Source organism: Podarcis erhardii (assembly GCF_964252035.2).
Source record: "Podarcis erhardii genome assembly, chromosome: Z".
NCBI classification, from domain to species: domain Eukaryota; kingdom Metazoa; phylum Chordata; class Lepidosauria; order Squamata; family Lacertidae; genus Podarcis; species Podarcis erhardii.
In genome coordinates this window covers 16,102,844-16,130,496 of record NC_138504.1, presented here as the reverse complement: position 1 = coordinate 16,130,496, position 27,653 = coordinate 16,102,844, and the positions used below count along the sequence as shown (strand labels likewise).

General features: G+C 38.6%; 1 protein-coding gene across 7 annotated transcripts in view; it reads right to left on the bottom strand.

Moving 5' to 3' along the window:
• DIAPH2 (diaphanous related formin 2) overlaps positions 1 to 27,653 on the bottom strand; it is a 358,462-nt gene that overhangs the window by 222,717 nt on the left and 108,092 nt on the right. For 4 of the 7 annotated variants that reach the window (XM_081847906.1, XM_081847902.1, XM_081847904.1 and 1 more), the window contains 3 exons: positions 11,547 to 11,651; positions 10,141 to 10,235; positions 4,476 to 4,577 (listed from right to left, as the gene is read on the bottom strand). In XM_081847906.1, the coding sequence (XP_081704032.1) occupies positions 4,476 to 4,577; positions 10,141 to 10,235; positions 11,547 to 11,651 (302 nt within the window). The remainder of the gene's footprint in view (positions 1 to 4,475; positions 4,578 to 10,140; positions 10,236 to 11,546; positions 11,652 to 27,653) is intronic. The other 3 variants (XM_081847907.1, XM_081847908.1, XM_081847903.1) reach the window with 1 other exon arrangement.

Genomic DNA, 27,653 nt, shown 5'->3' with positions numbered 1-27,653 from the left:
ATTTGTATATGCAAATAGGTATACACATTCTGAAAAGAAAAACTTCAAATAGAAGGCAGCCTTTCAATCATCCTCTTCTTACTTAACCTGTTCTTAATAGCAGTATCCAGATTATTATAGCAAGAGGTCTTTTAGCCAAGCTATGATCTATAATTGCCACCTGAACAGGAGAAATCTCCATACACTGTCAAGTTAAACAGATTTTATATTAGAACCTAATGCTTCAATGTCAGAAGTATGTGCACAGAATTGATTTCTCCCTCTTACAGAGAGGAAAAGAGAACACCCATGTACAGTTATACACTAGGTGTATATACACCTATTTTGATACAGCTTGGCAAAGAGTTCCTAAAACATGCTCAATACAATAGAAAACTGTGAATACTCAATGACAATGCAATGTTATAAATGAAGTGGCTTTTCAAACATATATTGTAAATCCTACAGACAGAAAAGCCATGACATTGAGCTCTATTGCAATTAATTAGTGTATAGCCAACCAAAAGGGTGTGTGTGAATAGTATGGCCTTCTCACCATACTTCTTTCTTGATTCCCCCTTTGAAGTAATTCTCCTTTAAAAGAAGGCATTGGAGGTTAAATTCCCACATATGTATATAACATGTAGTTTGATAGTAACACTCTCTTCCCAAAACAAATATAGGAAAAAAGCAGCTATTCAAAATCGGGATAAGCCTTAAGAAGGACAATGAGATATTATGCTAAGATTAATTTATTGTTTAAAATAGGGAAGAGCTGTGGAAGGCTTAGCTACCATGAATACGTTTCAAAAATAAAGATATAAAACAAGTGAGCATCTATCTATAGTAGGTAGAAAAGGGTGGAAATAGCTTTTGATTGAAGCTTCACAGTTTCCTGAAAAGGAGCATTTGAATGAAATTTTACACAAAGCAAACAGATTATATTGTAATATAAAGGCAGAGAAGGAGTCAGAATGTATGCTGAAAATAAAAAGCACAGCCTTAGGCAAAACATTTAGTTCAAAATCACTTTATGAAGTCTATGTTCAGTGATCTACAGCCAGGTAAATCTTTATTCAATCCAGCAGAATTACTTCTGATATGTGCAAGGATAATGGATTTGGGTGTTTTCGGGTTGTTTCAAGTATGGATTTTCAAATATACACAATAACAATTCCCCCTTCTCCTAGGAACACCACCTCAACCTAATCTTAAAACTTAATTCACATGTTTAGGAACTGAAGGTGGCTTCACCCAGAAGTAAGTAATGTTCACATGCTACGTAAATGGATTATTACTTGGTCAACTATAGTAATCAACCTAACATATAGTTTTAAACAACCAGGAATTTTATCCAATGCTTTTGCTTGTACTACAGGTCATAAAGAACAAAAGTGTCTGTGAAATCTACTTTGCACCAAAGTAACAGCAGAAGTGGACACCTCAGGAGTCTGTCTATCTATCTATCTATCTATCTATCTATCTATCTATCTATCTATTTATTTGAACCCTGCCCACTCTGGGAGGCTTCCAACAAAGATTAAAAATACATTAAAATGTCACACATTAAAAACTTCCCTGAACAGGGCTGCCTTCAGATGTCTTCTAAATGTCAGGTAGTTGTTTATCTCTTTAACATCTGATGGGAGGGCGTTCCACAGGACAGGTGCTACTGTGGAGAAGGCCCTCTGTCTGGTTCCCTGTAGCTTTGCTTCTTGCAGTGAGGGAACCGCCAGAAGGCCCTTGGTGCTGGACCTCAGCGTCCGGGCAGAACAATGGGGGTGGAGACGCTCCTTTAGGTATACTGGGCCGAGGCCGTTTAGGGCTTTAAAGGTCAACACCAACACTTTGAATTGTGCTTGGAAACGTACTAAAAGATGTAATTGAAGCTTAAATGACATCTATGCTAAAAAAACAAAAACTGAACCAATGCTTTTTAGGAAAAAATATTCACGTGACTGTGGGGAATACCCCCTAAAAAGCCTCTAAACATTCACTTTTTTCTGCTCTCCAGCTCTCCCTCCCATGCTCTTTCCACACAACTCCCTCTTCAACCATGGTTGAAGCGGGGCTGGCTAGAAGCTGTGCAGAAAAATGACTGCTGCTGCTACTGCTGCTGCTGCACATCAGCTGCTAGGCTGGGAGGCTGAGCAGCCAAAACAAGCCCCACTGTATCTCCTGTCACTTTAGAGCTTCCTCCGCTTTCACTGAATTCCTCTTTGGGTTCTGGGGTCTCCTTGCAAGCCACAATGACTCTCCAGTTCTCTTCCATCATTTCCTGTTTTGAATCTTTCTATCTATCTATCTATCTATCTATCTATCTATCTATCTATCTACTTACTTACCAGCACTGCATATATACACGGTCACACATGAGTCAATCACATGTATGTGGGAGGGGGTTGTATAGTATAACAAATTGTTAATACAAAGAAGTGGCCCAAGTTGAAGGATGTTGCTGTTACCTTGTCAGTTCTTGGCTGTTAATCACAGCTTCAAATGCACAGTATTTTAATCATAATGAATCCAGTTGTCCTCAATGTTTAAAGAAATGTGATATATAAAGACAGTCAAATGTTTTTTTAGGATTTCTCACATGTCACTATTGCCCTTTCTCCAAGGAACCTAGAGCAGCACTCACAGGGTTAGAATATTTTATCCTGAAAACAAACATGTCAGGGTGGTTTGGCTTTGAGAAAGTGACTGCCCAATGCCACCCTCTGATCACCAGGGATGAGCTGGAATTAAATTTGGCCTTCTCAGCATTTTAGCCACTCTACACATTGGTTCTTTTCAATGACTAGACACAAAATCCTTTGTGCTAAGATTGACAGGGGAAGTTCTACTTGAGATTCCTTCACCTGATGAAAGTTATGAGGATGCAAAATGTGAGAGTACTTTCTCTGAAGCAGTGCTTTATCTCTGGAACAAACTGTCTTCCAAGCTGAGTCTAGCACCACATTTCATTAGCAGAGGAAGATGCATTTATTTGTTCAGGTCTTTGGAAGGGATAACATTATGCCAGTTAGTCTTTATTGCCTGCTTCTGTGATCATAGGTATTAGGTGTTGATAGCTTTAGAGATTACTTTTTTGTGTCTGATATGTGGTATTATACTATGTCACAATTAATTCTGTTTTAATTATTTATGCATACTGTCCTGGGGTTTTTAAGCGAAAGTTTATAAATCTCATAAACAAATGCCATGTGGGCATACTACTGTGCTACAAGACCTTGAATGTAGAACTTCAGAAGCGATTACACAAGGAGCAAAATATCTACTTTTATCAATGCATGACTTGCATAGAAGCCACTTAGTCAAAATGTAACATTATTTTAGATCTACATTGTGGCCAGTAGGTAAAAAGGCGTAGGCCATTTGCCACTGCAAGGCACCTTTCAAATGAACCAGATAGCAATAAGATATTCTATTGTTTTAGATATTTGTGAGCACAATACTGCTTCAGAAAACAATTTTGAAAGCTGATGCGACTAGAAAGAGCACATGCATTGCTGCTGTTGGCTAGCATATTATTGCACATATATGTATGTTATTTAGATAGACTTTAACAAATGTTTTTAAAGGGGATAATTTTGGGGATGAATTTATTATTTTGAGCCATTTTGGGTAGAGTATAAGTTTACTCTGTCCATGTGGTAAGATGATTGGCAGAAATTCTTTTCTGCATGCTCTCATCATCAGTAGCAGGAAGGGTGGCAACCAGCCTAATGACCATTTTATGGTACAGCTGTATTATTAAGACAGCATATAGCTACCGTATTTTTCGCCCTATAGGACGCACTTTTTCGCCTCCAAAAATGAAGGGGAAATGTGTGTGCGTCCTATGGGGCGAATGCAGGCTTTCGCTGAAGCCTGGAGAGCAAGAGGGATCGGTGCGCACCTACCCCTCTCGCTCTCCAGGCTTCAGGAAGCTCTGCGCAACCCTCGGGAGACCGGCTCCGAGGGTTGCACAGAGCTGCCTGCAGTCCCAGGCTCAGCGCAGCTCTGCGTGGCCATCGGGAGCAGGGCGCGAAGTCCCGCCCGGCTCCCGATGGCTGCACAGAGCTGCCTGCAGTCCCGGGCTCAGCGCAGCTCTGCGCGGCCATCGGGAGCGGGGCGCGAAGTCCCGCCCGGCTCCCGATGGCTGTGCAGAGCTGCCTCCAGTCCTGGGCTCAGCGTACTTCTCCCCATCGCCAGCCCCACAAGCTCCGGGGACAGCGGGGGAGGCGGAGCGCGCCTTCCCGCTGTTCCCCGACCTGGTTCTTCCAGCCCCACACCTGGGGGGGGGGGGAAATATTATTTTTTTTCTGTATTTTCCCCCCAAAAAACTAGGTGCGTCCTATGGGCCGGTGCGTCCTATGGGGGGCAAAATACGGTATGCACTAATAAAAAAGCAGCTACTATTTTTAAAGAGATGTTCTCAGAAATCTTTGGTAAACTTGCCAAAATGCACAGTGGACATCAATTACAGGTTGAATTTATGAAACAGAACTTACCACAACTCCAAATTGTTCTGGCTCACAGAGATCATCATACTCATTCTTTAACTCGGCTAAGGCACTGAGCTCTTTCGGTTCAGGGAGGTTCTTTACCAAATTCTAGTGACACAAACAGAAATAAGAATTATTTTTATATTTATTAATCATAGGTATAGATGATATAGATATAGATTTATTATGCTTCAACTAGCGATGTGAGATGAGAATATTCTTGAGCATATTTTCCGTTAGAAAATTATCCACAAACTGTAAATTCTAATGTAAGAACCAGTTTTACAACCCACATTTAAAAAATCTAATAAACAATCAGTCAAACTGTGATATTGCCAGTGTAAGTAATGAATAATGATTTTTTTTTTTTTGATCCAGTTACATTACTGGGCATTGTGTCATTCCCCATTGGCAGTTCTGAAATGTGAGCTACAGAAAACATTTTATTTTATTTTTTAGTTTTAAAAATGCTATTCATTCAATTTGTATATGTAATAGCCTTTTTTTCTATTTTGGTGTGACCTTATTCTTTGCAATTCTATACCCTTGGCCATACAGTGTGATTTATTTATTTTTTACAGAAAGTAGCTTTAATGATCCCATCCACACTGTCAATCAGTGTTTTTTTTAATATTCCTTCTACTTTAAAAGCTACATTTCATACATAATTAGAATTCAAAGTTGATGGTAAATATATGGTTAGTGGCAGGCTAAGTGATTAACGTGAGTCATTCACGTTGAATTTTCAAGTTTGGTGCAAAAAATCAAAGAATGTGAATTCACTGCATTGCCCCATTGATTAAAAGTATCGTTCCATTTTTGGATTGCCATCTGAACAAGTTTGCCCATGAATAAACATGTATATTAACTAATTATATCATTTTCAATGCAATAAAATGAATATTCTCCTATTTTAAATGAAAATTCTCTAATATTATCATTAATTGAGACTATTCTCCAAAAGATTGTTCTCAAGAATTTAACATCACTAGCTTCAACTTAATAAAGCAGAGCTTTCCAAACTTTTCATGTTGGTGACACACCTTTTAAACATGCATCATTTTGCAACACAGTAATTCAGTTTTACTAGCAAACCAGAGGTTAAACTAACCCCTTTCCAGCCCTGGGAGGCTTACGGGAAGCATTTGCACAACACACCCACACACTGCAGCCGACACACCGTTTGGAAAGTTCTGTAATAAAGATACATAGATGATCCTCAGGGTCACTCCAAACTATACAATTCTATGATTCTGTATAAAACCTTAACCTAGGTCCAGGGACTATTGTTTTAGGCAAATTTACTTTATGTAACAGTCATAGAATCACAGAATTGTAGAACTGGAATGGACTCTGAGGATCATCTAGTCCACCCCCCTGCAATGCAGGAATATGCAGCTGTCCCATACAGGCATCGCCCCACATAATTGTTGTTGTTGCTGATAATTATGTTATCACCTAACCTTCACTGTAAGATTACAGCATTAAAAACAATTTTAAAAATCTATAATCAAAAAATAAAAATAAGGTGGGTCCTAAAAACATAGACTTCAAGTGTCAAAAGCCAGGGTAAAGAGGTAAGTCTTCAGCGTGTCTGAAAACTATATAATTAAGGTACCCTCCATGTTCCTGGAAGCACTCTCAATGAATAAAATCTTAAAATTGTTTTTCAGGAGAAAAAATGATTGGGAAAGTAACAGGCAACCCCAATGGTGTGACTCCACTGTTCACACCCCGTTCTCAAAGCAAACACTAACGACAACTGAATTGAAAAATTGAAATTAATAGTGTGATCTATCTACCAAAAGGAAATATCTCCACCTTCTCCCTTTTTCTCAGCACCTCTCCCCTTTGGAGCTCTGTGTGTTTCCCCAATATGTTGGTTTCATTTCTCAGAAAAGAAAAGATGTAGAGGAATTCCCTGATCCGCCTCAACATGCCTTTTTAGTAGTGCAATTCAACTCAAGAATATAAGAGTCTGCCATAAATCATTCCATTTTGTCTTGTTATTGGGGTACACACAAAGCCAATGCACATTCCTAATGAATCACAGGCCTTTCTCTCAGGACTATAAACTAAAAGCAAAAAACCACAGGAACACTTTTACGCTTTGCATGACAAGGACTGGTGGAATATGGTAGGGGAGGTATGCATTTACGTTTAGTTAAAACCAGATTAATATTCGTTTTTCAGTATTAATTGTAACTTTCCAACTGCACATACACAGTGAACATGCCCTGAAGAGCATGTCTGGCTCTGTGCCCACACTATATTTACAAACATTTGTTGTTTCTCTGTCCTTGGTCACACATGGATTTGCCACATAGACATGTTCAAATACACATGTGCTGTTTGTAGAGGCTATCAAAGTTTGTGGAGAAACTCAAAATAGTTTTTTGAATATTTTTATGATCATTTTAATGTGGCATTCACTGAATTTTCTTTCCACTGCAATCCTGTTGTGGCAAAGCATTCTTCTAAATAGTGGTGAAAATGTAGTTCGCCATCACCTGCTAAAGCATGGTGTATTTTCTTACTACCATTTATTGGAGCAAGGGACTCCTTCACCACAAAGTTGCAAGAGGTAGCAAAATCACTTTATCAGAGTCAACCACCATAACCTAACATTTCACCAAATGCTACCCAGATTTATTTTTTCTATTTCCATTTCAGTGTGAACAGCTATTGGAGCTGTATGTATAAAGTTAAACTGTTCTTAAGAACATCTGATTCTGACATTGATCAGAATTGAGTGAGTTTTGTTTACACCTTATGTTGCAAAATATTCCAAGGAAGTTTCCCTGTTTCCATATGTAAATGCTAGATGGAAATGTCATTAGACTGCAGGCTAGTTTATAAAACTATGCAGAAGGCAAACAAAAAATACCAACCTTGGATTAACAAGCAGCCTTCATTACGATGAAGGTATGACAGTTGTCCCCAGTTCTAATTTTAATACATACCATACATGCACCCGCTAACACATTCACAGCATAACAGAACAGTACAATATTTTGCATAGAATCACATTTCAAGTGGCACCTTACTGATCCAGTTTTAGACAGGATAGTCAAAAGAAAGTGTTTGTGACAGCATTAAAACACTTTGTATTCAATCGTTCATGCCTCATAGCTCTAATTTTATGGCATGTCAGCACTGTGATGTTAAAAAAACTGTCTGTTAAACAGAACTGAGACATTTAACTACTTTCCACATTTTTGCAATTATTCAACAGTATTCCACAAACTTTTATTTTCTTTAAATGTTAATTGCACACTTAAAGGTTAGTTAAGTGAAGATATTGAACCACGGTGCCTTTTCTTGCATACAAAAATGTAACCTTTCTTTCTTGTCTCAAAACATCTCATTAAGTCACTCAAGCCTTGGTCACACATGGATTTTTCATTATAAAACCCATCATAATGTACCCAGATTGGATACTTAACAAATTTAAGGATATATGACATACAGAAGTTGTTATCAATATACTCCCAATTATTATACCTATGATTCTTAGTTAAATCTACTGGTATAGACAGCACAGGAGGCTGCCTTATGCCAAATCTTATTTTTTGTGTGTGTGATCTGCACTCTCTCTCTGTGTGTAATGTACTGCATGTTGGGTTGTATGTTCATATGAATGCATACATTTCTTGTCTCAAACAAGAAGCTTCAAAACATCTCATTAAGTCACTCTCTCTCTCTGCGTAATGTATTGCATGTTGGGTTGTATGTTTATATGAATGGATAGATGGATGTGTTAGGATGGTTTTGGCCCTGCCCTTTTTGACATGTCTAGCATGCAATCGCTAACGAACCTTAAATAATGGTTTGCTGCTCACTTATTTATCCCTGGTTCAGATATAATATGAAACCAAGGCTTCATTCTTTATCCTGCTCATGCCAGGGAAGGAGTAAGATGAAAGCTATCAGACCACATGCTACCCTTTTGCAAAATAAATAAATAAATGATAAGCCAATAACTCTGGATTTGTGTTAAATGAAAACAGACCTAATCTTATATAACTGATTTAGTTACAAAGCTTGTATTTCAAGCTTCCTTAAAAAAATAAGCAACTTCTGCTGAATAGTTAAGCCAAATTGGTTATTTTTTGTTCTAATTTTTAGCAATAACAATGTATTGTTAGTGGGTTTTGCAGTCAGCTGCCTTTCACTTTATTGTCTGGAACTTTATATGTGAAGGCCTGTGGACCATTCATTTATTTATTTTAAGGAGACTAGGAATCCCAACATGATGACAATTTGGAAATAGTTCTTATTGTGTAGCATGTTGCCTCCCACTAAGATTTCTGAACCTCCATAAATTTATTTCTAAAACACAAGGAAAGTCGTCTGGCAGTCCAGTATTTAAATATGAAAGATTCTCTTTCCTGCACTCTCCTCTGAAAAAAAAGCATCAAGGAGAAGAGGGGGGGGAGCCCCCATCATGTTTTCTAACCCCTCTACTTCCTCCACCAAATTGCTGGGGGGGGGGGGGTTATGCTTGTATCCTTTGACTTGGGACATTTGCAAGCCACAGGAGCCAATCATTTTGAGGCTTATGCTTGCATAATCATCCTGAAATTATCTTTAAATGAGCAGGCACATCTACTGGCTGCATGCAAGGGGAGGCTTCTGCATTTAACTCTCATCATAAGCATCAGAAACTGGGGGCAGGTATAGAACGAAATGTAAGATTAACAGAAGGTTTACGAATTTTAAAAGGATAATTAACTGCCCCAATTGCCTCATATGATGAGGTCTCAAACAAAGAGGAGATATTTTTAACTTGAAACATGAGTGCCCACTAAAATAAAATTAGCAATCTAATCTGTAAATTTGTTCCTAAAAGGATCGTTGGGCGATTTGTATAGAACTTGAGCAGAACTTAGTTGGACACAACCTATTTAAAACAGTCCTAGGCTTTCCAGAAAGAGTGAAGAAAGCATTTGGAGTGGAGAACCTGGGGGCCTTCAGATATTACTGGACTCCGACTCCCACCATGCCAAATTATTGCCCATGCTGGCTGGGCCAAATGGGAGTTGGAATCCAACAACATCTGGAGGTTTATAGATTACCCACCTCTGATGTAGTTCAAATGAACACTGTGAATTAATATTTCAAAATTTACAAATGGCAACACAGTGGTTCAAGTGGAGCACACATCTAGGTCAATCATAGTGTTAATTTAAGACATTTAAAGTTTACAAGCAGCTCCGTTCTGAATCAGTTTCCCTATAGCAGGTATGTCAGGGGTAGCCAATGTGGTGTCCCCCAGATATTTATTATTCATATAGATACCATGGCAGAAATACTAATTGGATTCTAACTCTCACTAGTCTTAGCCAACATCACTAATGGCCAGGAATGATGGGAATAGTAGTTCTACAGCTTCTGAAAGGCACTACATTGGCAACCCCTGGTGTATGTGACGTCATTAACCCCATACCACACTATGGTGAATATTTATTACTAATTATTATTTTATTTATTATATTTGTATGCCACCCTTTATCCAAAGATCTGAGAGTGGTTCACAGCATAAAAATACAGAATAATACCACAAAGTACATAATAAAAATAAGAACATGTTACCAAGATATGGATAATTGAATAGGTTATCATTCTGATGATTTAAACTGTGATTCTAAGAGATGCTATGTTAACTTACCTGAATCAGTGCTTCACTCAGTTTTAATTCATCCACTTCTAGAATAATATATTTTATTTCTTCATAAGGCATACGGAAAGATCCCAGGAAAATTGCTGAAATGAAACACCACTATTTCAGAGTCTACTGTCAAATGGAAATGACTTTTACTTTGTATTGTTACGTTAAAATTGTCATTGGAAAAGCATCAATTAAACAACAACAAAAATCATTTCAATAAAAAAAAATACCTTAAGTATGATTGGTATTTAGGCATGTCTCCCACATAAAGTGGGCATAGGATTACAGCATAGGCTTTTGTTTGAGGAAGGGGCAGTAGGGTTTATGGTGAGACACTAAGTATTAATCCACTGTGCACACCAACATGGGAATAAACTCATCTACACACAAGTGAGGCTTCTGCATTTAAGTAAACTCTAAATGCTCGTGTCAGGCCAGATTAAATCTTGGAGTGGGGGTGAGGCCTGGTGGAGAAAAACATGACCTTATAGTAACAGGTAAAAGACGGACGGTTAAGTCCAGTCAAAGATGACTATGGGGTGCGGTGCACATCTCACTTTTCAGGCCGCGCATTTGTCCACAGACAGCTTTCCGTGTCAGCTTTCCAGCATGAATAAACTGCTACTGATACACGGGGGACTGTGATGAGTGCCAGAGTACACAGAAACGCCATTTACCTTCCTGTCACCTATTTATCTACTTGCATTGGTATGCTTTCGAACTGCTAGGTTAGCAGAAGCTAGGAGCGGAGCAACGGGGGCTCACCCTGTCACATTGATCTGAACTGCTGACCTTCCAATCAGCAAGCCCAAGAGGCTCAGTGGTTTAGACCACAGTGCTACCCGTGTTATAGTACAAAGATGCATCACTCTGATTAAATAAACTAAATACGGGTCCTGATGAAAGAGGAACCAGCTCTATGACAACTCTAGGATTGCAAATGACTTCCACGCCTCTTAAATAATACCTTTGTTGTTACATCAGTGTCCTCAGACACTGTTTATGGTCAACAGCACAGGAACATTCTTGGCTCTGGTAAGTGTGGAGAGGCATAAGTATACAGGAGTGTTCTTTCTCCTAGGCATTCAAGTTTGACCTAACTATGAAACAGGTCACTCCATCATTACCTTATTGAATCAGAGTACTCTTGAACATAATTTCATCTACTGCTGATGTCCAGAGTCACAGTCTCCCAGATAAAATTAGCTAATACCTCAAATTTCATGCAGTCCAAGGAGCCACAGCTAATGAAGACAGCGATGCTTGTCAGGCAACAGTTTCTACATTAAGACATTTCTTTCTAACTATCAAATGAATGACAACAGAAAGGTCTCACAAAGTTTTTTAAAACCCTTAAGGTTTAGGCTCAGACAAGGACTGTGCAAGATGAAAAACCTATTACATACACAAATTCTGTGCAGTCTTCCCATCCAATATCCGTAGCTCTTTAACTCTTTTCTTAGGCAGAGACACCTTCTTTTCTTCTGTATTCTCGACAGGCTTTTTAACTGCTAAACAAAGGGGACATTTATCAGTATGTGCAGACCTAACAGAAGCAAAGCTTCTACACCCAAACTGTTTAAACTTTCACAATATTTCCATGGCTGTGCTTTTTATGTTAAACTTAAGAATTTCCATTAATAAACAGAGATCAACCCATCATGTGCATGGTGAAAACCTGCATGAAACATGAACAGTGACATTTCAACTTTGTTGTGGAATAAAAAAAAATGTCATTGCTAAAATTGATTAATGAACTGCTTCAGAGCAAATCCAACAGGCACTGTCTAAAGCTGATGTGTAGGTAGCTCTATTGCCCTTGCCCATCTACATCAGTGATTTGAGAGAATGAAAGTGTTATCACAATTTCTTCAGCACATCAGAGCCTCCTACTGGTTGCAACCAGGCAATGCCAATCCCTATGTTATTTTTTCAATGAGGCCACACATTAATTGGAACATGGTCAAGAGAAATGAAAAACGGTTCAGGTGTCGGTAAAGTCAGAGTTAAATGCTTAAAAAAACAAATCAAATACAGGATCTAAATTAAACCTGTTGGTAAGCAACCAATATTTTGTTTTCATTTAATACCGTGATCTATTTTGTGAGCAATAACGTATTTGTTTATCAAAGCAGGAGAAGAAAAGCTGATGCAACATGCTGTAAGAGTTTGTTTTCCATTGTACTCTTAATGCTATGTACTGCATGTACAGCCGAGAGATGGATCTATTGTTGCATTGCCTACACCTGTAAACTAATGTATTCCCCTGAAAGGATAATTTTATTATGACACCTGCTTGGTGCCCGCACAAGAAACAATGACATTAACCAAGGTAAGCCAAAAATTTGAAGGAAATTAAATGCATCCAATTGTTCTGGTGAAAAGGAAAACCCACAAGAATGTAATGGTTCAGAGACTTAATTAAGCAAAACTTCACTATTAGCTCATCCCAAAATCTGGAAACACATGGGTTTTGAAAATTAACAGCTGCACAATACCTACTGTGTCTCACACTTGATCATTAACTCAATTACTGAACACCATTAAACATTACCTTTGCATGATTTAATTCTTCTAACGTTAAGACAAAGCAAAACATTGTCACCAACAGTGACCACATATAGCAAAAGGCAGGGGTTATTGAACTGTTAACCAAAAATGCCTGTTTTATATAGCAATTTTTGAGGTACAGGAATATCCAGTCGTTCAAAATGTATATTCAGTTGTCAGATATTTGTAGAATAGTAGCTTACATTTATAATTACTATGATCTTAGAATCAAAACTCAGATTTACAATATCCCATGCCAATAACAGCTTCCAAACAAATTTAGTTACAGGAACAGGGAAACTGAATTGACACGATTTATGATGAAAAAGTATAAGAGACACATCATCCAGGATATCATAAATGAGTGCAGAGCAATGTCCTTCCACACATGCAGTCACCTCCAGATATAGATTCTGTGATGTACTGCTAACCTATGGATTGGCACGTGTTTTGGGAGAAGTATTGTCTGCACTGACTAACACAATTTTACTGAATCTTCATCTTCAAATATAACAGTACTATAAAAATACTAGTCTGATCATTCAAGCTAGTTGATACTAATCTAGAACTATGCCATCAGCTCCAAACAACAACCTCCCCCCTCCCATCAAAGATGCATCCAGAGACGTCTCACTGTGTTGGTCTTTATTACTGTATTGCTTATCTGTTATGCTTTATTTGATTCTGTATTTTAAATTTCTATTTATGTTGTGCCCCCCATATGTTCTGATGAAGGATGGATTAGTTTTTTAAAAATAATGTTACGAGGTAGGGAGCATTTCTCTCATGGCAGAGTCTACCTGCGGCCATCAACAATTTCCTTTCCCAGTGGGACAAATGAACAAACCAACATTTTTTATCTCCCAGTTTGACTACTCTACTCTCATAAGGGAAAGTACAGCAAAAAAATTATACAGTGGTATAATTTTACAGCAGAGATGGAGAACAACTTTTGGCTGGAAGACTACAGCCATATACAGCCAACCCTCCTCAAATCACATCAACAGTCAATCCCCTAACAAATTTGGGAGGAACTGTGGTGTATAAATTTAATAAACAAAGTCAAGGCAATGTAAAGCTGTGGCTACAAAGGTTCAGTTGGGAGTGTGCAGCTACAACTTCAGCTTAGGTGATGTTTGAATTTTTGAATTGGGCACCTTATCCCATCAAATACTCAGCAGCATGATGAGATAAGGTACAAAATTATAATAATAATGTTAAGCCGCAGCTGCAAAGGAACTTTTCTTTACAACAATGGCTTGAATTCACCACTGTTTGATGACAGCTGATAAACAAGTGGGCATGGCTTAGCTGATGTCATATGATGTCAGCTGATAAGACATCTGGGTGGCCTTGGCTTAAACAGCCTTGAGAGCCAAATGAGGATACCTAGTGAGCCTAATTAGCCCCATGGACTAGAGTTTTTCCACCTCTCTTTTACAGGATACATTTATGAAACTAAATATTCAGCTGTGATAGATGAAAACGTAAGTAGAAATAGTGAGATGCATTCAGCAAACTGATATGAAGTACTTTTAGCAACTGCTTTGCCAACACGGAAGAATACCTCTATAATCAAGTAAGGTTAGACAGAGAGAAATGACACACACACCCCAGTGTGGTGTAGTGGTTAAGAGCGGTAGTCTCGTAATCTGGGAAACCGGGTTCGCATCTCCGCTCCTCCACATGCAGCTGCTGGGTGACCTTGGGCCAGTCACACTTCTGTGAAGTCTCTCAGCCCCACTCACCTCACAGAGTGTGTGTTGTGGGGGAGGAAGGGAAAGGAGAATGTGAGCCGCTTTGAGACCCCTTAAAGGGAGTGAAAGGAGGGATATCAAATCCAAACTCCTCTTCCTCCTCCTCCCACCCCCACACACCCAAAATTGGTTCTCATTCAGCAGAAGAAGATACAGTTTGATATTCTCTGGATGACAGTTCAGGTTATCATGAGGTAAGTTTGTCACACTGTGAACCGTTAAATACTTACTGATCTAACACTGCCACTAACTGCGTCTTTTGTAGGGTTACAAAACAGCTGCAAACAAACAGTGCCTATCTGTTCCCATAAACAAAAGTCTTAAATCACTATTCCAGTCAAAAGAAAGTTTTCAAATCTAATTGGCTGGAAAGGCTTGCATTACCTATTTAATAGCATATGCTTTTAGGAATCAAGATAACATCTGTACTGTGAACGTTTTAGGGCATCTTACTATGCATGTTTCATATAGGGGAGAACCAAGATGGTTTAACCCACAGCGCCACCCATGTCCCCCTAGGTTGGTATACTACATTTTAAAACAAACCAATACATATTTCTAAAACCAATTAAAATTCATATAAAGTGCACTCAATATAAAGAGAGGACAACATAAGAGCACAACAGGTACCACACACTGACCTCAATGAACTATTCATTCTTGCCTCCAAAAGCCCAGAGGAAAAGATACAGCTTCACTTGCCATGATGTTGAATGGGAGACAATGAAAAGGCCCTACCTTAAAAGACCCAGTGATAAGGCCCTACTAATTCAAGTGAGGAAAATGTCATATTCAGAAAGTCATGCCTTCCCATTGAAATAGCTTCATTTCCCTTAGTGACATCACTATACAGTAAAACCTCATAGACTCTGTAATGACATGACTGTTATCAGAAAGTGCTAGCTTTCAAGCATAAATATGCTACTACTAGAGACTGCCTCCCCTGCTTTCCCTAATCACCCTTCTCATCTATCTGCTAACGCCTTCCCCACACATCTGACCATTTCCCTACCACCTCACCTGTCTCCCACCACCAGCCTTCCCCACAGCTTACCCCAAGCTCTTCTCCCTCCCCTCACAGCTTGCTTCATCCCCTTTTAAAGTGAAGAGGCTCTTCACAGAGCAGCTTGTCAAACTGCTCTGTGAATAACCTCTCCTCCCTCTGTTAAATTTTGTGTGCTTTTAAGGCTGGGTGCTTCACAAGTCACAGAATGGCTTTCCCCATTCTGTTAAACAGGGTCTCTTGGCCAACAACCATCAGAGCTGCTTCATCAATTCCTGTCTACTGGTCCTCAGGCTGGAGTTCACAAGCCACCCCCTGTGAACTGCACAGCATGGCAACAACCTTAATTTTTTATGTATACCTCGGGTTAAGTATTTAATTCGTTCCGGAGGTCCGTTCTTAACCTGAAACTGTTCTTAAACTGTTCTTAACCTGAAGCACCACTTTAGCTAATGGGGCCACCTGCTGCTGCTGCTGTCACCACCACCACCGCGTGATTTCTGTTCTCATCCTGAAGCAAAGTTCTTAACCCGAGGTACTATTTCTGGGTTAGCGGAGTCTGTATGTAACCTGAAGCGTATGTAACCTGAAGCGTATGTAACCCAAGGTATCCCTGTATAGGAAGATGCAGTTTTTATGTATAGAGTGGTACCTTTGGTTACAAACTTAATTTGTTCCGGGGGTCCGTTCTTAACCTGAAACCGTTCTTAACCTGAGGTACCACTTTAGCTAATGGGCCTCCTGCTGCTGCCACGCATCCAGCGCCGGATTTCTGTTCTCAGCCTGGAGCAAAGTTCTTAACCCAAAGTATTACTTCCAGGTTAGCGGAGTCTGTAACCTGAAGTGTTTGTTACCCGAGGTACCACTGTATAGGAAGAAAGATTCACTGAATACAGCAATAAACGAGTATGAAATTGAAGCTGGAGAGAAGCATTTCAGAAAATATTTTGGCCTCCCCTGAAGCTTCTTTTTCATGTTGAATGTGTCATTAATTATTAATTGGGCAGGATCATGAACTTTTACATTTTGAAGATATGACAACTTACTTTGGGAAGGCACACTAGAAAATGCTGCTAATCCTACCCTAGAGCAGTACAGTTTACTATGAGGGGCAGAACAGGAGCTAATGAATGAAGCATCCAGAATGTGGCAACGTAAGAACAGGCCTTTTCTACAGTTGCTCCCCATTTGTGGAATGCTCTCTCTAGGGAGGCTCACCTGGCACCTTCATTATACATATTTAGGTGCAAGGCTAAAACATTCCTCTTCAACTAAGCTTTTGGCTGATTAACATTCTATGTCCTTTAAAATTTGTTTGTTGGAGGGAGGGTTACTGGATTGCTTTGGTTTAGTTCATGTTTTTATTATTTTAAAAAATTATTATTTTGTATATTTATGCTGTAAACCACCATGAGATTCCTAGTATTTGTTTTTGCTGGCATCTGTCTACCTCAAAAGACAATGGAGTGTGCCTGCTGTGGCTGCAAAGACTGGTAGAAGATTTTTCCTCGGGGGTTACTCCCAAAGCCTTTCTAATGAATGAGTACAGCCATAAGGCAGCAGAGGTTTTGGATTGGAGCTTTCCTTCTATGAGATGGGTTATCTTCCATCTCAAGGTTCCATCTTGAGGTTGGCAAGCCCCATCTGCCCCTCATTTCACCTTCTGAACTGCTGGACCAACTATTGGCCTCGTCTACTCAATCCCCCGGAGCCCTTTTTTGCAAGTTGGGCCAGTCCTTAACTCACCAAAGGTTTGAGACACCTGGTTTAGCCGCCCAGTCAAAGCCATTTCCAGGGATGTGGCCACTGTTGCATGTTGACTGCTTCTAGGGGCCACGGGTGAGAGCTGAGTGCAGGGTGGGGACCAAAGGTGGATAAACTACCCCGGGGGGGGGGGTACAACATGTCCCCCACCAGAGGTGCTATTCCTCCCTAACATCCCACATACCCAAGGGTGATATATTAATTTTAAAAATAGATATAATGAAATAGTAAAAGGGGGCCTTCTTATGAACCACTAAACCTCTGATCATCACCACTCATAAAATTATGATGCAGCACGGTCATGCTTGCCTCCTAGTATTTTGAAATTCCTCCTGAAAGGGATGGGGGAAGCATAAAGCAATGTAGGTTTTACAATTGCTTAAGCATTCATGCCTAGTAAATAAGGTAGCATTCTTAAGTAGGTGTTTCAGTTTTAAGAGACTTTACTACATGTTATTAATTGTTGCCTGGTTCGAACCCCCAGGTTTGAATGCATATTTGACTATCAGAAAGTCATTTCCCTTTGTGTTTATGACTCCATGCGGAAAGAATGATGTTAAAGGGAGTATCCTAGAAAATAGACTAACACTTTAGTGCTTATGAACCCTCTGTTGTGGAAAGTTCAAGAGATATGAAAAGTCAGCATGTAGTGTACGTGGCACACAGCACTCAACACTGAATGATGAAATCACAATGCAACTGAAGAAAAGCAGCCGGAATATAGAACAAGAGGTCAGTACAGCACCACTTAAATTTCTTCATGTTTATAATACGTGAAACTTGTTCTTATGAAGCAGAGGATTTAACAAGTGGGCTTATTACCTTCTGTTTCAGTCATAACATTTTACCCACACTTAATTAAAATGTTGAAGTATTCTGAAGCATTTGTAGTATACAGAGAAATTAATAGAAAATGGATAGCTTTCTACTTTCATTTTTTTCTAGACAGTTTCATGGTTGGCTTTCAAAAATAAGAGAGGAGAAGAGTCTTTGTTAAAATTACTAGCCTTTAAACATTATTCAAGCTGTGGTTAAGTGGTTTCTCTCCCTCCTCAACCCCCACCCCGGTCAGGTTGCCAGGATACAATATCATTAATTCTCTTCAACAAAAATTTTTATTCAGGGTGATCTACAATGATGTTTAACAGTATTATTCTTATGAACCATTAAATACCTAAGTTATGGTAGCATTGCCTGCTTCCTCCAACTGTATAAAAATTGTGTCTGAAATTTAGGGGGGAGCAGTATGTGAAGTCAATATCTAAAGTTCTATTTTATAGATGGGAAAAGTTTCACAAAATCAATGTGACCGCTAGCCTCCCCCTCCACACACACACACACACTTGCCTGTTTAGTACAAGTGTCTATTTAGTTTGGGACACAATAAGGGCAATGATGCATTCTGAAGGGATGTACTGCAACCAAATCCCCAGGGAAGGAATTGTTCGTGACAGTCAGAACTGCTCCTGGGTCATATCAGAATGGAGCTCTGTCTGCTTTTGCTTAGAGCGCAGTTCTGACTCTTTCAGGTAGCTCATGGGAAAGAGAATAAAGATTTTGTTCCTAAGAGGAAGGGAGGGAGGTGCCCTCTGTGAAGCAATACAATGGAAGAGAGGCCAAATGCAGCACTTTGTAATACAATAGCAATCTTTCTGAGCCTTTTAATGATTTTTTAAAGAAGGAAATATATAAATAATACCCCTGTTCATCATTCCAAGCAACTTTCCTCCAGGTGTTTTGTTCCCCCTACTTAAAAAAAACTCCCTAGAATTCAATGCTAACAGGATTCCTCTGAAATCTAGTAACTCTGAGAATATTTTGATGAAGTTTATTTTCTTAACATACATGATACTTAAAGGCAGCTATGGAGAGATGGTTTAAATGCAATTCTTCACTTGAAAAATGGTGAAGTGGCAAGTACTGATCTTGAAAGGGAAGGTGGGTGAGATCTGACAAGGAATAAAGACTAAGCAGAAAGAAGAATGCAGGATATGTCCACTGAAGCAAGGTAATTAGCGTGACCCAAACAACTGACGGTAGCTATAACTCAAAAACATTGCTATCCAATCCTGGTCTACCCAACTGTTATTGGCTATAACCAGTGCTTTTTTCTAGGGGGACACAAGGGGACACATACCCCTAAACATTTTGTGAATCTTTGTACTTTTGTCCATTTACTGTATTTATTTTACCCGATTCGAACTATAAAATGGTGATTTTCTTGAGTCAAAATGAGAGTATACCTAAACATTTTTTTTAAAAAAAAGGAAAATAGCATTGGCTATAGCTAATAGTTAGTGAAGAAAGAGTTTAACCACAAGTCTCAGTTTCGGTGGCATTCTAAGCCAAACCTTGGTTTAGCTTAGCTTAGCACAATGTTGCTTTAAAAAAGACTAAAGGTAAAAAAGGTAAAGGACGTCTGGATGGTTAAGTCCAGTCAAAGGTGACTATGGGGTGCAGCGCTCCTCTCACTTCAGGCCAAGGGAGCCAACGTTTGTCCACAGACAGCTTTCTGGGTCATGTGGCCAGCATGACTAAACCACTTCTGGTGCAACGGCACACCATGATGTAAGCCAGAGGGCACGGAAATGCCATCTACCTTCCCGCCACATCAGTACCTATTTATTTACTTGCACTGGTGTGCTTTCGAACTGCTAGGTTGGCAGAAGCTGGGACAGAGCAACGGGAGCTCACCCCGTCATGCGGATTCCAGCTGCCGACCTTCTGATTAGCAAGCCCAAGAGGCTCAGTGGTTTAGACCACAGTGCCACCTGCTCCCATTAAAAAGACTAGCAGTTGTGAGCTCCCCTCCATAGGCTACATGTTTATGTGGTCTCACTAAAACAAGGCTTGGTTTAGCAAACCAGCTAATAGTATTTGTAAAAGGCAGTTAAATTTCAACAGCAGTCAGAGACTACATCAAAACTTGAATATAAATACAGATTTTCCCTTTTCTTTTTTCTCCTTCTTAACTTCTACACACACACACACACACACACACACACACACCTTCTCTCACAGAATTAATGCACCTGAAACCTTTAAATAGGTGGGGCTTGATTAACTTAGGGAACATAATGTAAGATAGTAGAATTAGTGATATCTTTACTGCTGCTTGACCTGTTTCTAAGCAATTTTTATTTCTGCAGCCGGATGTCCATTTGTTATGAATAAAGACAACAATTTACAATGACTTTTTCTTAACAATTCAAAGTGGACCTGGACACTATTTAAATAAGGATTTCTCTTTTTACAAAATTCTTCAATATACAATTCTGCTTTCATAAGCAATGGACCCTGTTCACCCCAGTCACAGTCAGCATGTATCCTTTCCTGTGGGAAGACTTCAACAACATCCCTTCCTACATAACAATAGATAAGAAAGGCTTTCAGAGCCGGTTAAAATTATTTAGCTTCCTAAAAACTCCCCATTTTTGTCCCTGAGCATACAAGATGAAAGACTATTACCATTTTGACATTTACTCAAAAGGCAGGCTCTTCTGGGTGTTGCAATAGAATATATCAAAGTTATTCCGTATAACTTGTTACAAGGACTTAGACTCTACAGAGAAATAGAAAAAGGATAAACAACTAGTCTACCAAATGGTCAGAACTTTGTAAAATTCCCATGTACAAGAAACAAAAAATAAGAAAATTCTAGCAGCTTCACAGAAATTTTCTAATGTTACATCCAGGGTATTCTCAGAGAAAATTATATTACAACTGTGATCACTTGGGCTTTATGGAAGCAGATATTCACTATTATCTTCCACATGACAATACTCAATATCGGGCCAGGGGTGGAGGGAGAAGACAGACTGATACGGAATCAGATGCCGTTGATGAAATTATCCATATTCCCCAACCTGCTGAAGACAATACAATACGAGATGAATTGAGAATAGCTCTTCATCCCAGATTTCCAAAGCACCTGCTAGCCACACCCATTTTCCAATTAAGTCAACAGCTGTGTGATCTAACTGCATACATATGATGCCACCTGGAAGAGATGCAAATTGCACATTTATCAGCTCCTGCAGTGAAAATAAAGTGTCTCTGCTGCATTCCAATCCTCCCTGTAATCATAAAAGCCAACAATCCTGACAAGGTGGTTTTTTGTTTTGTTTTTTAAGGACAAGGAGGATTCATTTTTAGACTGTGATATCAAGTTAAATCAAAAGTTACTGTATCAAAGCCTGCCAGATACGAAAACTACATTAAAAATGAGAAGAATAATTGATGTAAAGTTGCATCTGTTTGTCAGTGCTAGCATAAGAACAAAACCAAAAGCATGTGAGATAATGTTGCTTCATCAGCCAGCCTGATGGAGTCAGCTTCAGATTATTCATGCATACCTAAACAAAGTGCAATGTATATCATTACAACCAACTCTTTCCAGAACCTTTATTTTTTAAGTGAGTAAAAAAACAAAACAATTCCGGGGCAAAAAATAGCAGATTCAGTGCTGTTTATGATTCACCAATTAGATGTTAACCTGCCAAAATAACACCTATTTGACTTAATGTGATATAATATGAATATTAATATTTTAAAATTTGACTCTCTTTGAGTAACAGAAGATGAGGAGACATATTCCTCTATTTTTATAATCATTTTATTGTTATTAAAATCCAGTTGTGAGTTATAGAAATCAAACCTCTGGAGTTTCCCTTCTCCATTATCAACTTGTGACAATTAGCACAATTTACAGACTGGGAATACTATTAAGCATCTCTGTGTTTTTGTGTATACACATACAGTGATACCTCGCAAGACGAAAAGAATCTGTTCCGCGATTCTCTTCATCTAGCGGTTTTTTCGTCTTGCGAAGCAAGCCCATTGACGGCTTAGCGGATTAGCGCTATTAGCGGCTTAGCGGCTTTTAGCGGCTTATCGGCTTAGCGGATAAGCGGCTTAGAAAAAGGGGGGGGAAGGAAAAAAAACCCGCAGGAACTCGCAAGACATTTTCGTCTTGCAAAGCAAGCCCATAGGAAATTCGTTTTGCAAAGCACCTCCAAAACGGAAAACTCTTTCGTCTAGCGAGTTTTCCGTCTTGCGAGGCATTCGTCTTGCGGGGCACCACTGTAGAAGAGATCCCTGGCATTTTAACAAACATTAAGGCCTTTCAGCAAACAGCCCTCTGTAAGTGATTCATTAACAAACTTCATAACCAAAAGGCCAGTTTCTTTTTACTAGTTTTCAGACACTGGTTGTTGAAAGACAGCTGTGAACATAGCAAACACAATTCTTAGTCCAAAGAGTTGCTTATTACATAGATATAAAGTCTTCCGCCAGAAGCATTCTACTGAGAGTTTGTATGAATAATTCTACTTTATCCTTGAATTTAAATTAACATAGTAGAAGAACACCTGTAAATATTCTTCTTCATTTTAATTAAATACACAAACTCCACCTGGGATAAACATGAAAAAACAGGGAAAGAGATAAGTATTCCACATAGTTCAGCTATTTATCCAAAACTTCAAAGTACCTACTTTTGCCACAAATATTTCAGATCCTTCATCTTATTTTGTACATTTCTCTCTTTTGCCATATGTGCCCGTGCAAAAAAATACATATTCATCAGCCATTTATCCAGATAAGGGAATAGGCATAGCATATTCACTTGATGTTAAACCTTTTTCTGCCTATACAAATCAGACAATCTATATTGCTTGCATACAAGTTTCCAATTTCTAATAGAACTGCATTCATTACAAAATACTGGGTAAAGTCTTTGATGTATTCCAATTTCAGCCTTTAAAAAACCTTGTATAATGTGGCAGCTGCAAACAATATATCCTCTTTAAGTTTATGAATTACATGTATTACTGTGGTTATCACCATTAAAAAAAATTATATCACTTATTCAGGTTTTCTATGTTAGGGAGATAAAGAATTACACAACTTTTAGAACACATCTGAAGGCAGCCCTGTTCAGGGAAGATTTTAATGTCTGACATTTTATTATTTTTTATATTTTGCCAGAAGCCGCCCAGAGTGGCTGGGAAAACCCAGCCAGTTGGTTGGGGTATAAACAATAAAATTATTATTAGTATTATTTGTTTTTAATCAGTCCCCACATACAAAAGTGATAGAAGAACAGATACAGTTTCAGGCAAACATTAGTTGCGTATGTTTCTGGTGCCTTCAATATTCCTCTACCAATACGTTCAAAAACTGACTGAAAATATTTCTGACCCAAATAAAGCTTCTCTTTCACATATTTATATCAGTATTCAAGCCACTGTATAATGGAATGGTTAATAGTCAACCACATTTCAAAGATCCAGAGAGCACTGAAGTCTCATTTGAATTCACAGTGAAATTGCAGGCCGAGATACGAAGTTTTTACAAATGCATAATTAACATTTAATTTATGAGTGATTGCCACTAAGAAAGAGGACTCTAGAAACAAGATTTGACAAATTCAAGTAGGAAAAGTTTTACCAATCATCTAGAAGGTGTCATGGTTGAACATGGATAAATATGGGCCTTAAACATATGAATATATTTAAATATTAGTATCAGACTAGACATTAGCCATCAAGCTGAAACTCAATCCTGACAAGATGATGGCGCTATGGATTAGAGATTATTGCATCTGAATATTGCACAGATAGCCTGCTCTGCACTTCCCTTCAATGAAGATGCATAGCTTGGGTATACTTCTAGAACTAGCTTTGTCACTAGAAGCCCAAGTGGTATCAGTGGCAACAAGTACCTATTATAAGGTTTAGCTAGTGTGTGAAACAGTGTCGAACTTGTGACTACTTTGAAGATAGCTCAGAATCTATATCTAGCGCAGAATGAAGATGCCATAGTGGTTAACTGATTACATTTAACAACAGTGTAGTACTGGCTGCCTATTTATTTCTTAACCCAATTCAATGTGTTGAAAGCTCTAAATAATGTGGGACCCAAATACCTGAAGAAACACCTCACTACAACTGAATGTCCACCTTTTCCCTTACCAGGTGAAAAGCACAGGGCACTAGATACAGGATACAGCCTTAGCAGTTGTGCCCCATCTGTGGAATGACCTTCCTCTGACTTGTGTCTGGCACTGACATTGTTTACCTTTCAACAGCAGTTGAAGACACCTTTTTGCACAAAGCTATGGGAGGGTTTAAGGAACTATGCCAGTTATTTATTTATTTTTATTACATGCTTATTTGTGTTTGGAAATGTTTGGCTGCTTATTTGCTGAATTTTCTTCTTCCACTTTTGTATTATATGCATCCCACTCTGGAGCCTTTTAGTGATAGGTGGAATTATATAAACTGAATTAAGAAGAATTAGACGTGCTATCTAGGTCTTTAGTTGCAAATTTAGTTTTTTATAGCAACCAGTTAGCAAGTACTCTTGTTTAAGGAATGAATGGATTACAACATGGAAACCTGATTATAAATTACTGTTTCAACATTGTCTGTCCCCTCCTTTCTCTTTCTTTCCTGTATCTTTTCAAGCAGTGGGCTGATTTACTGCCTTGAGAGTAGAAACACAAAATGCCCATAAAAAGTTCTAAATATCATTGTCTACATACCATTCAAAGGTATACAGCTATATGTTACTGCAGAAAGCTGTGCAACTGTCTCACAAATCACACTATCCTTACTGTACAAATCATTTTAAAATTAAAGAGTGAGGAAAAACTTGAGAGAGGATTAAACTATAACAATTTTAAAATAAAATACACTTTGAGTGCTAAAAGCCACTGTTGTCTTCTATTTCTGGAAGGAAGCATATGACATACAAGAAAAAGAAGCAGCTCTTTCCCTTAAGGAAGTGTATTCAAGATTGCTTGCTCTGAAAAGTATTCTGCCCACTTAAATAATGAATTGCAACCAAAGAAAAGTTTTGTCTTCCCTCTATTTCCCCTCTTCATCTTCTGCAGATCACGTGGTGAATGTGTCCGTCTGTTTCATGGTTGCAATAATGAGCTGGGTGAGGCCCAGTAAACTGCAGGTTCATCCAGCCAAGACTGAGACATGGCAGGTAGATGGTTCTCTGACCATATTTGTGATGTTTAGCCTGCTTTTGACAGAGGTCATGCTCCCTCTGAAAGAGAAGATCTATCGTTTGGGAGTCACTTGAGGTACAGGCAACCTTGGTGGCATGCAATGACACCAGCTTTAGTGAGTTGCCCAGCTGTGACCCTACCTGGACAGGGATAACCTAGCTGCAGTCCTCTGTGCTCTGGTAACCTCGAGATTAAATTAATGAAATGCATTATATGGCAACTGCCTTTTAAGATGATCCAGAAATTGCAGTCAGAGCAGAATCTGGCTGTCGGACTGCTGATAGGCTTGAGGAGAGACAATTACATAACACTGATCTTGGCACAGTTGGTCAGGTTGCCTATATGTTTCCAAACCCAATTCAAAGCGCTAGTTTTAAGCTAAAAAGCCCTTTACAGACAGGATCACAACAACTTTCTTTCAGGGCACCTCTCCTGTTATGAACCTGCCTGAACCATTCAGTCTAAAGCCTTCCGCAGGATGGCCTTTCCAGCTGTGACAATGCATCTGTGGATTGCTCTTTCCTGTGAGGTCCATCTGCTGCCATCATTAACATATTTCTGGTACCAGGTTAAAACATCTCTTCTCCCAGGCAGGACTGCCTCTAGTTGTATAGTGACCTATTTGTTGAAATGTTATTGCTGCTGATTTTTTCTGCTATTTTCGGGGGGGGGGGTTACTAGTTATTGAAAGGTATCCTTTTGCTTTTAAACAATGCCTTTTTGGCTCCTAACCTTTCCGCAAGACACTTTAGATTTTTTGTAGTAAGCGGCTAATAAGTTGAATACATAAATAAGTTAAGGTCAAAGCAAATGAAGAGGGAAGACTGAGAGAGAGCAGAACAAGGTGCATGCAAGGTCACAGCATGCCCCAGTCTCCTAACTATGACAGGAAACAGTGTCTGCACTGCAACTATAAGATAGGTGAAAACAGAAATAGATCAAATTCCTACTGTGGCACTTCCATTTTTCTCCCACACAGACTCAATTCTAGTCTAAAAATATACCTTAATAAATTCCAGTTAAATGTCTCATTTTCTTTGCTATTGATCATTTACTTTCTAATGGTCATACTTGAAGCATTGTTCATCTTTTAGAAGTCACCCATTCCCACTGGTGATAGCTAGACAGAAGTTATATTAAAATGGCTAGCATTTCCCAGGCTGTGTCATTAGGAGTTTAATTGTGGTCAAGCATAATAGCTACTCTTGCTTGGGTAGCAACTTAGTATTGATTTTAAAAGCTTAGATGAGTTCAATACTTTGTTTTAATGCCCTTTGTCACCAACCTAGACAGGGATGTAACACACTTCCTAGAATTCAAAATGTCTTTTTTCCGCTCATTGCAGAGATTACTATTGTGGATATCTGCAAAGTTGTGACAAATCTGGAGGAAAATATATGTGTTTTCTTTAAGGATTCTGTCATTTCTAAGCTAGGAAACTGGAAATCCAAGTTGACTCCAAGTTGACAAATAGCAATATATATTGCTATTGCTATATTATCTATATATAATATAGCTATAGGAATATTCTGTCCTGATAAGTTAACTTCATAACTGATGTGCAAAACAATTTTCATGTGTGTATGTGTGTGTGTGTCCTGCTTCACATATATGTCTACTTTTACAGTGGTTCAGCTAATAAAGAGAACCCTACATAAAACCAAAGAGGTCAAGTCTCTGCCAGGCGCTCCTGTTCTTACTACTCTGTCACAAAAAGGAATGAAAGTTTTTATGCTGCTTCTCTTATATTTAGCAGGTAAAACTAAACCTCACTAAATTCAATATAATAACTTCATAGAGAAATTAATATGAGAAATTTATACCAATTCCAAAAATATAGAGAATAAATATGATGGCTGTGGTACTCATCAGCAAACAGACAATTTATTTAAAATAGATGCAATAGTGACATGCAATACTCAGTGCTGTGGCTACACATATATCAGGCAATACAAAAAATCAATCACTAAATTATTCATCAAGCATCTGGTTCCTCACTAATGATGATCAAAACTAGTTTTAGTTTAATGACTAAAAAAGATCTGACAATTACACACAAAAGATTAGTATTTTTATGACATGCATCTTATTAATGGTTTTCTTATGTGTTTAATCATTTGTTGCATAGACTGAAGTATTCTGGTAAGACACAAATGCCACATTATCTCAGAATGTCTAATCAACACACTTTTAGATACTGGAAGCTGTCTGCCAACAGCCTTATTCAGCTTTGCTGTCAATTTCCACCCATAATTCAAAATATTGTATTCTGAAAAAAAAAATCTAATATGTGTGTAGAACAGGGACATAAAATTAGGCTGATGGTATGATTTTTTTAGAAATTTCTAGTATTGCCCATGAATTTGGCAGAAAACATCACACACATATGATTGAGATATATATATATATATATATA